At 39.1% G+C, this 15,556-nt stretch overlaps 1 protein-coding gene across 1 annotated transcript in view; it reads right to left on the reverse strand.

The window, feature by feature from the left end:
• The window catches only part of HSD17B12 (hydroxysteroid 17-beta dehydrogenase 12), a 155,249-nt gene that overhangs the window by 13,714 nt on the left and 125,979 nt on the right, over positions 1-15,556 (reverse strand). The window contains exons 7-9 of the mRNA XM_053561268.1: positions 9,768-9,802; positions 2,008-2,089; positions 207-272 (exon numbers count right to left, since the gene is read on the reverse strand). Of these exons, the coding sequence (XP_053417243.1) occupies positions 207-272; positions 2,008-2,089; positions 9,768-9,802 (183 nt within the window). The remainder of the gene's footprint in view (positions 1-206; positions 273-2,007; positions 2,090-9,767; positions 9,803-15,556) is intronic.

Raw genomic sequence — 15,556 nt, forward strand, 5'->3', positions numbered from 1 at the left:
CCCACTTAAAATTCTAGAGATTAATTTTTTTAAATCTAGACTTAAGTGCATAAAAGAAAAAAAAAAAAACATGCCTTTAATGATGTGCTAACGTCACATTCACTTACTTAGAAAGGTGATTTTTTTTTTTCGTTGCCAAGACAGCAACAGTTGCTCTGGATACCACACAAAAACAGGGATACTTAACTGAAACAAACCCCACTCACCTGCACAAAGATGCCTTTGCTCCCATACTCCTCATGAAGGCACCGGGAAAAGAAATCTACAAAAGCCTGGGAGGGTGGTGGGAGTGACAAGAAAACACACATTACATCAATTTGCTTGAGTTGTAGCCATGGAAACAAAGAAAATAATAAACTAACCATTTAATGCTATCATTTCTAATCATTTTTCTATTTCACATGCAGAAGAGACCTTAAAAAACACCTCAAAATCTCAAATTATTTTTATCTAGCAGTAAATGAAGTATTATATGATCAAATATAATATTCACTTTTTTTTTTTTTTTTTTTGTAGAGACAGAGTCTCACTTTAAGGCCCTCGGTAGAGTGCCGTGGCCTCACACAGCTCACAGCAACCTCCAACTCCTGGGCTTAAGCGATTCTCTTGCCTCAGCCTCCCGAGTAGTTGGGACCACAGGCGCCCGCCACAACGCCCGGCTATTTTTTGGTTGCAGTTTGGCCGGGGCCGGGTTTGAACCCGCCACCCTCGGTATATGGGGCCAGCGCCTTACCGACTGAGCCACGGGCGCCGCCCAATATTCACTTTTTTAACCTTTCCATTTACACCAACAGACCAAATATAATATTCAGACCAAATTTTGATTTAACTGGAAAAGCTTCTTTTTGTCCATTTTTTCAAACCAGAAAATTATTTTCCAAGGAAAAAATATTTATCTTATATAATAAAGGGTGCATTTCTTCTACTTCCACTCAAACTTCTGTTTAACTCTGTTCTATGGGGATTTTGTTGTTGCTAAAAAGAAAAGAGTAAGCATTCTCTCGGTTTTTGGGGATGGCAGGATTCAGGAAGTGTAGAGGCAAACGTGACAGCCCATCTCCTGATAACACAGGAGAACACAGTGTGCCGTTTTTCAAACATGGACTCAACCTTAGGCTTGAAATGCAAATTATCAACAATGACTGCATATCGTCTCACTTGGTAATAGTCTTGTGTCCATGGAGCACAACTGATAAGAAACTGGGAGTTCACCAATCCCTTTAAGAAGACATGGCATCCATTTTAAACATGCCTACAGTACGTTCCACGGACAAAACAAGTGGATAGCAGCACTTGGGGGGCGAGGTGGGGGGGGAAGCTTTTTCAAAAGATAGTACTGACTGGTCAAATGAAAAAGAAGATAGGCGTTTTCTTTCCATTACATATTGCATGTTCTTATTGTACATATATTTTTTATTTTTCCCTAAAAGCTTGCTTAATTTAAACATCTGAATGGTCATTTTTCCTTCAGACATATATTCCATACGTCAACAACGTATCTGCAGATGATCCTGCTGACCTGCAGGCAGTAGCAGATGTATTCTAAATTATTTCCCTAGTAGTAATGTGGAGAGATGAATGATGATGGCGTATGAAATTATGACATCTTACCAAGAGTTCTGGAAGATTCTCCTCTCATCCCCAAAGCAACAATGAATATCTATGAATTCTGGATGTGACAGAATGTTTACACTCTCACCGAGTCTATTTTGTGCCTGCTACGTACATTTATGAGCTGACTTAGTTCTATGTTGTGTGACGTGGACCCATTCATGTATCAGATTTCTAACCTGAGTCATTATATCATGGTCTAAATGAATGAGCTAACTGGCCTAGGCCAGTTCTGGGAATAAACAGCACCTGTGAATCTGATATCCCGTGTGGGTTTTTTTCCCTCTCTTCTCGGGCCATTGGAAAACTGCCAGAAAGTGAAATCCACATTAATTTCTCAGACTGAAAAAAATTCCTCATCCTTATATGGGCAGGATTTACCAGAACTTTGCTCACCTTGGTTGCAGAGTAGATGGTCAGCAGTGGAACTGGTAACATGCCAGAGCCAGATGAGATATTCAGAATTGCCCCTTTCGATCTAAAAGGGAAATGTATTAAGTAAAAGGAATGAAAACATATACACAGCTTATGAATTAAAGACTGAGACATACAGTATCATTATTCGAAACAGAATAACACGGCTATTTTTCTAACACAAGTCTCTCCCTGCCTTTCATCAGTGTGTGATCTGCTCGGTCAGTGAATGAGGCATAATTCAATCAACTAAAAATAGCTCTTTACGATTAGCTCATGTCCCAGTCTTGAAATCCAGGCCATGACCAGATCAGATTTCCAGTCTCCTCAATTCGATTGCTTCCCTCTGAGGTCTTTTCTGGTCCTTTCGCTTAGAGATACTGTTATATTCCTTGTATGCACCTTTGTTTATCTCCTCATCACAGATTACCTTGCTATAGTATTTAATCATTCTATGTGTATAAACATTTTCTCCCCCTCAACAAAATCAAAAGTTTCTGGACATAACTAACAGCAAACACTCTGTACTGAGCATGTAACGAACAGATGCTCAATAAAACCTTGTAGCGATCAGTGAATGGCTATCTCCTGCCCTCCTACCTTCTCTGGGTTGTAGACATCCAGACACCAAACAAAGAATTGACTCTAAAACTGTGCAACTCTATAGCTCATCAAATTGTATACTTTTGCCAGTTTCTATTGTAATTTTTAGAGACAATGAAAGTGAAAAGTCAGAAAGTTACCAGGAATTACTAATTGTACAAGTAAATGAATATTGGATTGAGAAAAGAAATGCTATGGACATATCAGCTGTTAGTAAGCACATATAGGTTAGGTTAGGTAAAGTATGGGATTACAGTCTCAGAATGTCAGAACTGCCAACCCCTCTTCTCAGAGGGCTCCCATTCTGCAGCTACTGCAATACTGATCCGTCCACCCACTTTCCTCCATCCCAATTGCTCATTGTTCTTTGTCTGAATTTACTCCCCCGAGGCCTATTTTTTTTTCAGCATTAAAAAAGGAACTACAGTATATAGCCCCCTTTTATGCAAAATAATAAAAGAAACATGATTAAATGGCATTTAAGTTATTTTAGACATAAATCTGAAAAGAAATAATCCCCAAAGGTCACCCATTCCATCTGCCAGCCTCCAGGCGAGATGCCACTTCAACCATCAAAGGGAAGTCTGGATCCTCAGCTTAATGTGTGTCACTGGAAACAAGTTGTTGTTTGGGGGTTTTTTTGTTTTTGTTTTTTAAAGCAAAAGTCTTTATTAGTAATACATACTTTCCTGAGAATGAAAGGCATTAACATGTTTGTGATAGAAACCATACTTAAAATTTAAAAATATTAGGGTTATGAAGAAAGTTGAAAATAAGTAGCCAATGGATTAAAATCTTGTTTTTTTTGTGTCTCTCTCAGAAAAAGAAAAGGCTTTTCTTTTTTAAAATAAGAGCTTGTATTAGGAATTAGAACTCAACCTCTCTAAGAAAACAATTGGTGAATTAGCAATGACTATCTAGTCATTTCATTTTATCTATATTTGTGAGCAATTCCTTCCATAAAATCCACTTTTGTTACAGAAGACTTTTAATACCATATTAAATCAGGATTTTTAAAGTACCTTTATCTTTTTTGGGGTGCAGAATATGTTCTAAAATTAGACTTTGGAGACACACAGCTGTGTAAATACACTAAAAACCACTAATGCATACACTTCAAAGGAACAGATTTTATGGTATGTGAAATATATCTCAGTAAGTCTTGTGAAAAGTGGGAGAGAAATATATTTACAATATTTTGGAAGTATCACCTTCGCCCTGGCAGCAGATCCCAATCAAGTGGAAGCCGAGAGAGCTATTGTATCTTAGGCAACACAAAATGCTTTCTGGGAAGTAACCCCAAATCCTGACAAGTTAACCCTAGCATCCTTAGAGGTATGGGCAGTGTTTTATTTTAATCCATTCTCACATAACCAGGAATTGCTATGTCTTAACTCGCTGAGATCAAGTGAAGAACAAGCCAGTTTGAAGTAGATGCTTCTAGAAGGTGATGCTTCTCATTGAACTTGCAGCCTGCCAGGACTGGTTTTATCAGCTGGACTCTATGCTCCATTATACTCAAATTAGCTGGGGTGGTTGTATGTGCCTTGGAACAAAAATCTTACATTTTTTATTTTATTCCTCACAAATGGAATGTACTTTAAGTCTTTAAAAGTTAAAGTTTAATGCTATCAAATACATTTAAAAATTAAATCTTGACCTCATCAAAACAGAATCTTAAAACTTCACTCATCAGGGCGGCGCCTGTGGCTCAGTCGGTAGGGCGCCAGCCCCATATACCGAGGGTGGTGGGTTCGAACCCGACCCTGGCCAAACTGCAACCAAGAAATGGCCGGGCGTTGTGGCGGGCGCCTGTAGTCCCAGCTACTCTGGAGGCTGAGGCAAGAGAATCGCTTAAGCCCAGGAGTTGGAGGTTGCTGTGAGCTGGAGAGGCCACGGCACTCTACCGAGGGCCATGGAGTGAGACTCTGTCTCTACAAAAAAAAAAAAAAAAAAAACCACTCATCAAAGCAATGACATCAACACAGGAAAGTCATCTAAAGACAATAGAGGTTTCTTTCCCATTTTCAAAAATAATACAGAATGATCCAATATGTCGCACTTGAACACAGTCATGCACCTTTATTTGTTTGCTCCTTGAGACAACTGAGATCCTCGTTTCTTAAGTGTTCTACCCACCCTGATTTCTAGGGGGTAGAGCTACTTAGAAGTAGTAAAAAGTCAGGATTTTAGGGCACTTTATACAAAACACAGCATTTGCACTCTAAAATACATTAAAACATCTAAGACTAACAAAGGAGATAGCATAAGAATGTACTAGACCTAGGTAAATAAGATAATAGCATTTCTAACTATACCAGAATGATGGAGAACAGCCCCTCTACAAACCTCTGTCCTCCCATGAAGCACACAGATTTGTCAAGCAAAACCTTCCTCCCATATCCACACACACAACAGCATAAAATTCTCTAATGCTTTCTTTCCAAGGATAATAATATTTAACTTAGCTTTGTCTGAATCATAAATAACACACTAATATAAACTGCCTGGATTCTTGTACTGTATACAGTATCTACTGTTTATGTAGAATTGGGTCTGAACATTCAGGGCTGTGAGGCACAAAGGACTTGCCTTTAAAAATCAACCACATTGTCTAGCTCTAATCCTCCATCTAAACAGAATTAGTGACGTCAAACCAGTTTCCATGGCACAGCCAGACTCATGACAACTCTGTTATATGAAGCAGAAGGGCAAGATGGTCTGCGCTTAATTGCACTCAGAAACAAACATAAAACCAAACCTGGGCTAATCTCTCTTTTTCTGAGGGGGAACAATTCTAAGATCGGAAAGTATATTAAGAATTTTTTGCTGAAGTTCTATAACGAAGACTCAGTTGCTCACACTTCAGCTTATTTCCTAGTTTGTTATGACAAATATCCAAATAAATAAGTAGTATATTCTTAATTCATCATACTGCTTACTTGTGTTAATAGCACACAATGGTGTTTCAGTAGTACAAATTACTGAGGTTCTATAAAGATTTAAATACTGCAAAAAACAAAGCAGAAAACACCAATTGCTGATAAGCAGTTTTTCATATAAATGAATTATCTGTACTGACTAGTCTCCTGACAAGCCAAACATTAAACTCACCCAATTCTATAAAATCCGACGCCTTACATTTATAGCTTCCTGCAGCTATGCTCTCTGATAAAATTCCCCAGACCTGTGAAATTCCCAGTAAGACTTTTCCTAATTGTCACCTGGCTTAAAAAAAAAAAGTTAAGACTTTATTTATAAATGCTCCACCATTGTATCAGACTGTTGCAATGCCCTTGCCCACACCACTATAAAGATACCATTGTCACAGAGGAAGTAATAGCTCTCCTTTGAAATAAGTCATTGATTTCTGCCTTCCTCAGGAACCTCATCACTACCCTGCACTGCAGGTGAGAAGAAGCGAGGGAGGGGAGGGGCGGAGCCTGTGGCTCAAAGGAGTAGGGCGCCGGCCCCACATATGGGAGGTGGCGGGTTCAAACCCGGCCCCGGCCAAAACTGCAAAAAAAAAAGAAGAAGAAGAAAGAAAAAAGAAGAGAGGGAGAAAGTGTGAGGACCTGGAACCACAGGGTCGATCTTAGTATGAACAGCTAACTGTATACAGAATTTCGAGGCAGGCAAGGGAGAATGTGCAAAAAAGACTACTCAATTCTTCCCATATTTCCACTTCATATCGGGCAGCGCATAAGCATGCTCTTGGAGGGTCAATTATTTTTTTATTTTTAAGCTTAAATACTGAAACTGTACAGACAGTTCTCTAACAGACTTTCAAGAAGACTGAGAAATATATCAAAATAGATTTCTATGTCAGAAAAGAATCCTGGAACACAGGGGTTAGGTATATAATTAGAATCAGCAATTCAAATTCTTACACAAATATTGCTTTGTTGAAGAAAGTTTGCAAACATTTAGTACATGAAAGAGAATTACCTGCCCTGAAACGCCATAACATGTCGTAATTCCACCTTAAGCAATACAGTATGAAAGAGGCTATTTTTAGCTTTTCCATGGTTGTTATGGCAACCACCTCCTGGCTCCAGCTGTACACAATGTTTATAATTCCAGGGAAGTGAAAAGAGCAAATTTCCTCTATAATGTAATTATGCACTTTCTACTTCTGTGGTAATAATACCTTAGTTTGATTATAGATACTTGTTTAGAGATAGTCAGTTGGCCTTAGGCTATAGTTCTACAGGGTTTGGAAAATCTCATACATCAGAGGTAGAACCAGTGAAAGGAAAACAACAACAAAGGATATTTATAAAGGACTCTGCTGTTACTCAGTTGAGGTACCGATCCTAGGGGGACCAACCACAGGAAATATGCCATTTGGGGGCGGTAGGTGCTAATGAAACCGTTTATAATGGGTAACTAAGAATGCTTTCAGATGATCTGTTAACCTGGGAGTTTACCTTTCCTGTTGGGCACAGCTAACATTTCTAACCTCCCTGGCAGTTAGTTGTAGCCTATGACTGAGGCTATAACTCCATGGACAATGAAATGTGGGAAGACGTGACCTACATCACTTCCAGGGCTGGCCCATGAAACCTCCCCTAAAACCATCCTTCGTCTTTCTTCCCTCATCTGCTAGCTGAATGCAGAGAATGATGGAGCCCCTAGATGGCAGTAGCCTCAGGTCTCTGAACGACGAGGTAGAGATGGGAGGGAATAATAAACCTTTATGCAGAGTGCCCCGAAGTTGCCCATAAAGTCACCACATACAGGGAAAATGGGAAACTGTAGCTAAATGTACTTTTATTTACAAAATATTCATTACAAAATTTCACAAGGAGGTGGCAAACACACAGAGAATATTTTGTAAAATTTTGTAATAAACATTTTGTAAATAAAGGTACATGGCCACTGAGATTTGGGAGTAATCTGTTACAGCAGTTAGCCTACCCGGAATAATACACGTTTAACTCCTTTAATTCAAGAGGACATAAATGTTCCTTCTCCCAACCAAAAGAACTGATTCATAAAATCCATGACCATTTCTTACTCGTTCTTAGCAAGTACCACAAACCCCCCCCCCCACGATGCCAGCTTCGGTCGGTAGCTTCTGATGGCTTTCCACCAGATCATTTCTCAAGCACAGTTTAAAGTCAACCTGTTTTTCTTAAAAGATAAGGATCCGATTCATCTTCGGTATACTCCACGATAAACTTTACTCAATGAATGTCTGTTGCACAGATGGATTCTCTTCTTGTTATTGTTTGTATCTAATGCCCCTGATGTACTAATGGCTGCCCGGCTGACAGAGACAGCAGCGTATCTCTGGCTCCTTCCATCTGTATTCTTTACTAACTGGGTAGCTTCATAGCACTCTATCTCTCTGGGCCTCAGTGTTTTCATTTGTCAAATAAGGAGGGTTACTTTCAGTTAATTTAAAATGCCAGATTTCTATGGCTCTTTCAATTCTTTTATACTCTGCAAAATAATTTCACAACTATTATCTCTTCGATATGGTTTTCAAAAATACAATTAAAAAATCCCCTTTTTTCTCTGCAGTTTGTGTGTTTTAATGGATGGACCTAACTATCCTGAATTAATACCATGTCACCTGTAGTTGTCAAGACTAAAAGATGATGGCCCCCAAATTTCAGCCCTACAGGGGTCTACTCTGCCCCAGATCTACTATCTTCTCGGGTTCTGGTTTGGCCACTGCCATTTCCTGACCATCAGTCAGGAACCCACTCCCACCATCAACAAACATCAAGTAGTTGGAAGGTTTTAAAGGACAATGTTATTAAAATAAAGCAATTAAAATATACAAAATAGTACATATAAAACAGTTACAAAGAGCCTCGTCAAGAAAGAGTTTCTTAGTTGGTCTCTGTAGCTGCTCAAGCTAACCTTGGTTTCCTCATCTGTACAATGATGGAAGGTGACAGAAGTTAAATAACATATACTAAATTCCTGGCACACAGTACATATTAAATAAACATTAGCTATAACCCCTGCCTAGAGCTGGTTATAGAGGTTTCTTAACAGAAATAGGGCTCTCAGGTCTCCCTTTTTAAAAGTGTGATTCCTTTGATTCTCTTCCAAACCCAATGCTATTTTGCAGAAGAATGATGACTATGAAACTCTAAATTTGGAAATGATCAAGATAGTTCAAGATGCAAGCCCAAGCCCAACTCTTTCAGCAAATTTTCTCTGAAGTCCTAGATATCATTCAGATTTTCCCAAAGAAGAAACAGAGCTTAATTACAATTTTACTTTATCTATCTATGAGACTCTCTCACTCTGATGTCCTGGGTAGAGTGCCATGTCATTATAGCTCACAGCCACCTCAAACTCCTGGACTCACGTGATCCTTTTGCCTCAGCTTCCCAAGTAGCTGGGCCTACAAGTGCCCACTACAACACCCAGATAGTTTTTCTATTTTTAGTAGAGATGGGGTCTTGCTCTTGCTCAAACTGGTTTTGAACTCCTGAACTCCGTCTTGACCTCCCAGAGTGTTATGATTACAGGTGTGAGCCTCTGCTCCCACCCTTAATTAACAAATTTACACTTCACATTATTACAAATAAATAGAAACTTACAACATATTTCATAATAAAAACCCTATACTTCCTAAAAGGACCCAGTTCAGACTGGAATACAGATGGGACTGGAGGACAGACATCCACCTTTTCCTCCAAAGATAAATTTGACATCTGACAATCACCTGATAACATGCCTAAGTTCCTCATACATCATTCTCCAATAAGAACTGAAAACGAGAGCAGGTCTTGTTCATGAAACTCCACTGATTTTGGCTCTGAGAGGATACAGCTTTAAGAGGGCATTCCCAGGAATATCCCTGGAACTCTATCTGCCCCCTCAGAATAGAAGGCAATTGAGTTAGTGACGGTGACTCAGGCAGGCTTTTTAATCCTGAGCTAAAGGAACCACTACAACCCTAGAGAGGGAAATAAAAAGGGAATCAAGTGGAAAAGGCCTCCACCACTGATGACTCATGCTCCACTGTGTGACTCGCCTGGCACATCACTGTGGCTAAGACATGGAAGCTTGGTTCATTAGTCACTTCAATGAATTTTTCAAAGAAAGGATTCTCCCTATAAATAATAATGAGTTCTGACTCTACAGTGTTTGTGTGTGAGCCCATGACTCACCTTTCTACCATGCCAGGCAGCACCAAGCGTGTCATCTGCAAGAGAGAAAAGAAAACATTCATGATGGCCGAGGATACAGGCAACAGATAGAGGTGAAGAAATCCACCCACACAGGACAGAAGGGAATCACGAAACCACTCACCACTTCTACAGACAGCAGTTTATTTTATATACTCCATATAATTTGGCTGTGTAAAGAGTGCATAAAAAGGAATCAGCTGAAATTACTGGAGGTAACACTGGGAATACTTTCAGTGAACTTGGCTAAAATTAGTCTGGCCTGCAATGTAATACTAGCAGAGATCTTCAAATAATGAAGGATTTATGGTGAAATCTATGTCTCCCAAAATGCATTCTCAGAAAAGGGCATATGTTATCATAAGAAAAATCCTGTCTACCAAGACTACTTAAGGTGTCTAATCTCAAGAGCCCAAATAATCTCTTCCAATCAACAAAAGCCTTTAGAAGAACACTCTAAAGTGATGTGTTGACAAATATTAAGTGTATCTTCACATTCATTTATCTTGCTGGTCTAGCAAATTGTGAGTAAAGCTCATCCTTAAAAACAGAGTTAAGTTTATCATCTGTGATCTCTACTAACCAACAATAAAAAAGTGACATCTATTTTTTAAGGACTTCATAATTATTAACCAACATGGCATGAGATAGGTTATTTCTAAACTCTGTTTTGAGATATTAACCAAGAAAAGTTCAAAAGTCCAATGAGGCTTAGTCACGATTACATCATATAATAGTTAAGTGCTGATGTTGAAACAAGAATTCCTGACTCTTAGACATCATCAGTTCTCTAAGAAAAAGATGCAGTTTTGTAATAATAAGGTTTGAATGCATTCCAACCCTAGAAATTTTAATCTTTCTATCTTCGATAATCAATTAAAATAGATGGTATGCTGATGAGAAGGAATTGTTATTTCCTGGAAATATTTTGAAAAAGGAAAATGCCATCCAGACTTTGCCAATCCAGATGTCCACACCAGACCTGTCACATTCTTTTCAGTAAAAATGTCGAGTTCAAGCTGACACTGTGTCATAAATGATAGGCTGGCACACAGCCAAACTTCAAAGGCGTGTCTTCAATGTGTAGGGGGCTCATTTTAATAGAAGTATCTGGATTTGGCCAAATCTGCCAGTCCAAATTAAAAAAGGAGAAACCACAAGGAACAGTTTCGTCAAAAGCATTCCATATCTCCTTCCTTCTCACCTATAAGCATGTGTTTTTCCATATTAAACTCACCTTCATAGAATGAGGGGGCAGAGACTGCAAACTGTCCTCCAACATTCCTTTTTTCCTTCCTTAACACAGAGTAGTTGTATTTTTAGTTGGACATACGGCCTCTTTCCTATCCTCGGTGCCCCCCACTAAAACCCACATTTTCTATGCCCTATCTACCACACAGCAGCATGTGGCTCTATGATCGCATTCTAAAGATGTGAAGAGAAGTGATACATGCGATTTTTTGGTCATAACCTTAAAGGGGGGGAATCTATGTCTTCTCCCTTACCTCTTCTTTTTGGTGGCTAGTCTGTGTATGGGATGGAAGGACCCAAACCAGCCACCTTGGAATCCCAGCGGAAAGCCACATACAAACATGGCAGAACTATGAGATGAAAAGAGGCAGGAGCCCCGACAAATGCAGAGCTACTATACCAGTACCAGGCTTGATTACGTACCAAGCTTTTTATCTGAGAGGCAAATTTTTTTTTTGGTTAAACCACTACTCTATCTATGTTACGGAACCTAAACCAATACTCTAACTAACGTGATTATCCATTGCGTTGATAAAGACAGACATGTTGAGTCAGTTCTTTATGTTCCTCCATGGAGCCCTTGTGTATTACATGAAGAAGACGTCTACATTACAGGACATGTAAGACTTGAAAAGAAAAACCCCCACAGCGAACGCAATCAGAAGTTATGCCCACAGCCCACATAACCTCAATATTTCATTGGTTTTACAACATGGTCCTCCTATCCTCTTTTCTAGGTTTCTGGATCCAATTCAAAATATGCCCACTGGGCTTCCAAACCCAGCTTTCTACGGATGTAGAACCAGGTCAAAGAAAAAGCTGATTTAGTTTATGCTTTCAACAGTTACATTTTCTTTTCTCAGATTAAATAATAATTCTTCAGACTTGCTCATGCATTTCCTAAGATTTTCTTTTTCATAGAAGCACACAGTAATTGCTGAATACATAGCTACTGAGTTTGTTTGTTTGTTTTTGTTTTTTGAGACAGAGTCTCACTCTGTCACCCTGGGTTGAGTGCCATGGCATCACAGCTCACAGCAATCTCACACTTGTCAGCTTGAGCGATCCTCTTGCCTCAGCCAATCTGAGACTACAGGTGCCTGCCACCATGCCCAGCTAGTTTTTCTATTTCTCGTAGAGATGGGGCTTCACTATTGCTCAGCCTCCCAGAGCGCTGGGATTGCAGGTCTTAGCTACCAAGCCTGGCCACAGCTTCTGAACACTGAAAGTAAGTTGGTGTGCAGTCAGGTCAAGGCTGTATTTACCAGTGGTGTGATGTTGCGTCAGTTCCTTATCTTCCTTCCTTGTGTATTACATGAAGATTTCAGGACATTACATTCTGAATCTCAAATCAAGTAACATATATGATGGACCCAGCACAGAGCAGCTTTTCTGAAGGGCAGTCAGTGCCCTTACTGTGAGCCTGCATCATCCTTTTAGGATGTAGCACCTCTATAAGTATCTAGGCCTGCCTTTAGGCCTGGTGTACCCAAGTCAGTGTAGAGCCAAAATTTTGAGGCCCTCCTGTGTAAATCACCACACAGAAGTTTCTGGAAAGTTCTGGTAACAATTTAAAATACCTCAGGTAAGATCTTCTTGGGGTAATAAATTTGTTCTAAAATTGGACTACAGTGATGTCTGTGTAACTCTGTGAATTAACTGGAAAAAAAAATCATTGAATTATATGCTTAAAATGAATGAACTTTATGGTATGTAAATTAGCCTTTAATAAAGCTGTTTAAAAATACCTCAGTAATCATATGGATAAAAATTAAAGACTTCGGGTCTTCAAATACACTCCATGTTATTAAATCTCACATTAAAAGAGCATCAAAATGCTCTATGCGTATCAACCTATAGCCTGGAGCAACGCGTCGTAAAAAAGAGTCATTCTTCTGTACAGTTGAGGCCAGTTATCTGCCAGAACTGGGGAGGATGGTGAGAGCTCACCATCCAGAACAGATATACAAATAAATCATTACAAGACAATACTATGTCTGGAAAAGAGGCCCCTGATGCTTAGGAGAAAGCCCATGTATGTCTGGGAAGTCAGGTAGGGCTTCACAGATTATATTTCAGTTAAGTTCTAAAAGTATAAATAACCTCACACTCTGGGAGGCCAACGTGGGAGGATCACTTGAGCTTAGGAGCTCAAATCAGCCTGAGCAACAATAAGACCCCATCTTTACTAAAAAATTTTTAAAAAGGCTAGCAGGGTATTGAGGCAGGCATGTATAGTCCCAGCTACTCAGCAGCATGAAGCAGAGAAGCAGAAGAATTGACTGAACCCAGGAGCCTGAAGCTGCTGTGAACTAGGCTGACAACACAGCCTCCAGCCTGGGCAACAGAGTAAGACAGAAAAGAAATTCCAGTAGAAAAAATAAAATGCAAAAGGCAACCAGCTGTGGGAAACCGCAATGTATGCTAGATAGACTGATACATTTTAAAATAGTTTATTGGATGAAGAAGTGAAACATATGAAGAAGTAAAAATGACGTGCATCCTGCTGTCTTGCAACTTGCGCTTACACGTGACACTACACCAGGGACAGGTTGCCGTGCTAGTACAAATAGAAGTACGCCAGGCATATTAACAATGGCAGAGGTATTTTATTGTGAAGGACAGATTATATGAATTCTTGACAGTATTTGAAAAGTTGTTTCTATTTAGCACATTTCATCAGGGGACCATAATGCTTAGCTAAAGTGTTATAAAGACGTCCCCAAGAACTTTGTGAAAAGGAACTGTTATTCAGTGCCCTGAGATCACCAGAAACAGGATGAAAAGGGGGACTGGTAATAAAAATGTCCTTACCCAGGCCAGGCACAGTGGCTCATGCCTGTAATCCTACTAGCACTTTGGGAGCCCAAGGTGGGTAAATTGAGTGATTCCAGGCGTTTGAGACCAGCCTGAGCAACGGTGAGACCTCGTCTCTACTAAAAATAGAAAAACTAGCCGGGTGTTGTGGTAGGAGCCTGTAGTCTCAGCTGCTGGAGAGGCTGAGGCAAGAGAATCACTTGAGTCCAAGAGTTTGAGATTGCTGTGAGCTGTGACACCATGGCATTCTACCTAGGACAACGGAGTGACACTCTGTCTCAAAAAAAAAAAAAGTCTTTACCTGGGGGGAGGGGGGGTGTGGACACACACACACGCATGCATTTCTATTAGAAATGAGATTTGTTAACTGCGGCCTAAGTGGAGTCCAGAAGGGGTAGCAACTGCCTGGTTAGCACTCCCGAACAGTCTCTCTTAAATTTTTAGTTGGAGTACTGAAGAAAATATAAATGCATACATTGGGAGCTAGTTTTTCCCTTTCACCATGTGCATATTATACATTAAATGTCTCCTTTCTGAATGGTAAAAATTATCCAGAAAATGATCAGAAACCAAATGAAACTCCATTAAGATATAGCCATACTTACAAAAGTATATCAATAGCATGTTCAACATTGTTCTCTTGATGGCCTTTGATGTAGGAACATGTTCAAAATATATTCTTTATACATGTTACTTAAAATTCAAGAAGTTTCAGTAACTTAACAAGGTAAAGAACACTGCTTTAGATGTCTGGCTATTAAAAGACTAGAAATACTTGAGGAATGCTCATGACCAAATGATCCATCAGCAAAGACACGAGTTCTTTCTTTTTTTTTTTTTTTTTGGCCGGGGCTGGGCTTGAACCCGCCACCTCCGGCATATGGGACCGGCGCCCTACACGTTGAGCCACAGGCGCCGCCCACGAATTCTTTCTTGTTTAAGTTAAACTCTTTTCTTACAGCTCTTTGATTTCCCCTTTTTAATTCTGTCTATAAATTATTTCTGCTTGTCATAAAATGTAACATTTTCTGTTGAACATTAACATTGAAAAGTCTAAGAAAAGTTAATCTGAAATCTATATACTTTTATAAAATTGATATTATCTTCATCTATATTGAAATTATCTTTCCTTCCAGTCAGATTATAAGTCATAATAAATTCAATTTCAACTCTTCTTGAAATACACACACACATTGTTCTTAATATTCTGAGAATAAATAGAGGCTTCATTACGTTCACATCAAATTACATTTTCTTCAACATCAAATTTTACACAGGATATTTTAACTAAGCTATTAGTAGTCTCATTTGTATGCATTGATTGTTATCTTGATATCTGGTTATTTATACCAATATACCAAGCATTTCTGTGAAATCTCACTATTTGTCTGAACTCTATTTCACAGCTCACAAGCTGTTTCTGGAGTTAACTCAATGCTAGGCCACGGGCAGGTGATAATTGCTGTACCAGGAAATTTTTTGTTCCTCTCTTATCATATTTCTAAAATAAGGTTACCATAATTTGTAAGGTCAGTGATTAGGAATTAGACTAATGTAAACAGTATTTCTAGATTAGTTTTCTTGTATGTTGAGTCTATTTCCAAAAGTACACAACAAACAATTTTAATTTAATTATTTTCTATGAAGTAGGTAAAAGTTATAGCAGTTAGTACTTCTTCTACAGCAATGAAAACTTCAAATCT

The sequence above is a fragment of the Nycticebus coucang genome, chromosome 14, assembly GCF_027406575.1.
Source record: "Nycticebus coucang isolate mNycCou1 chromosome 14, mNycCou1.pri, whole genome shotgun sequence".
Lineage (NCBI taxonomy): Eukaryota > Metazoa > Chordata > Mammalia > Primates > Lorisidae > Nycticebus > Nycticebus coucang.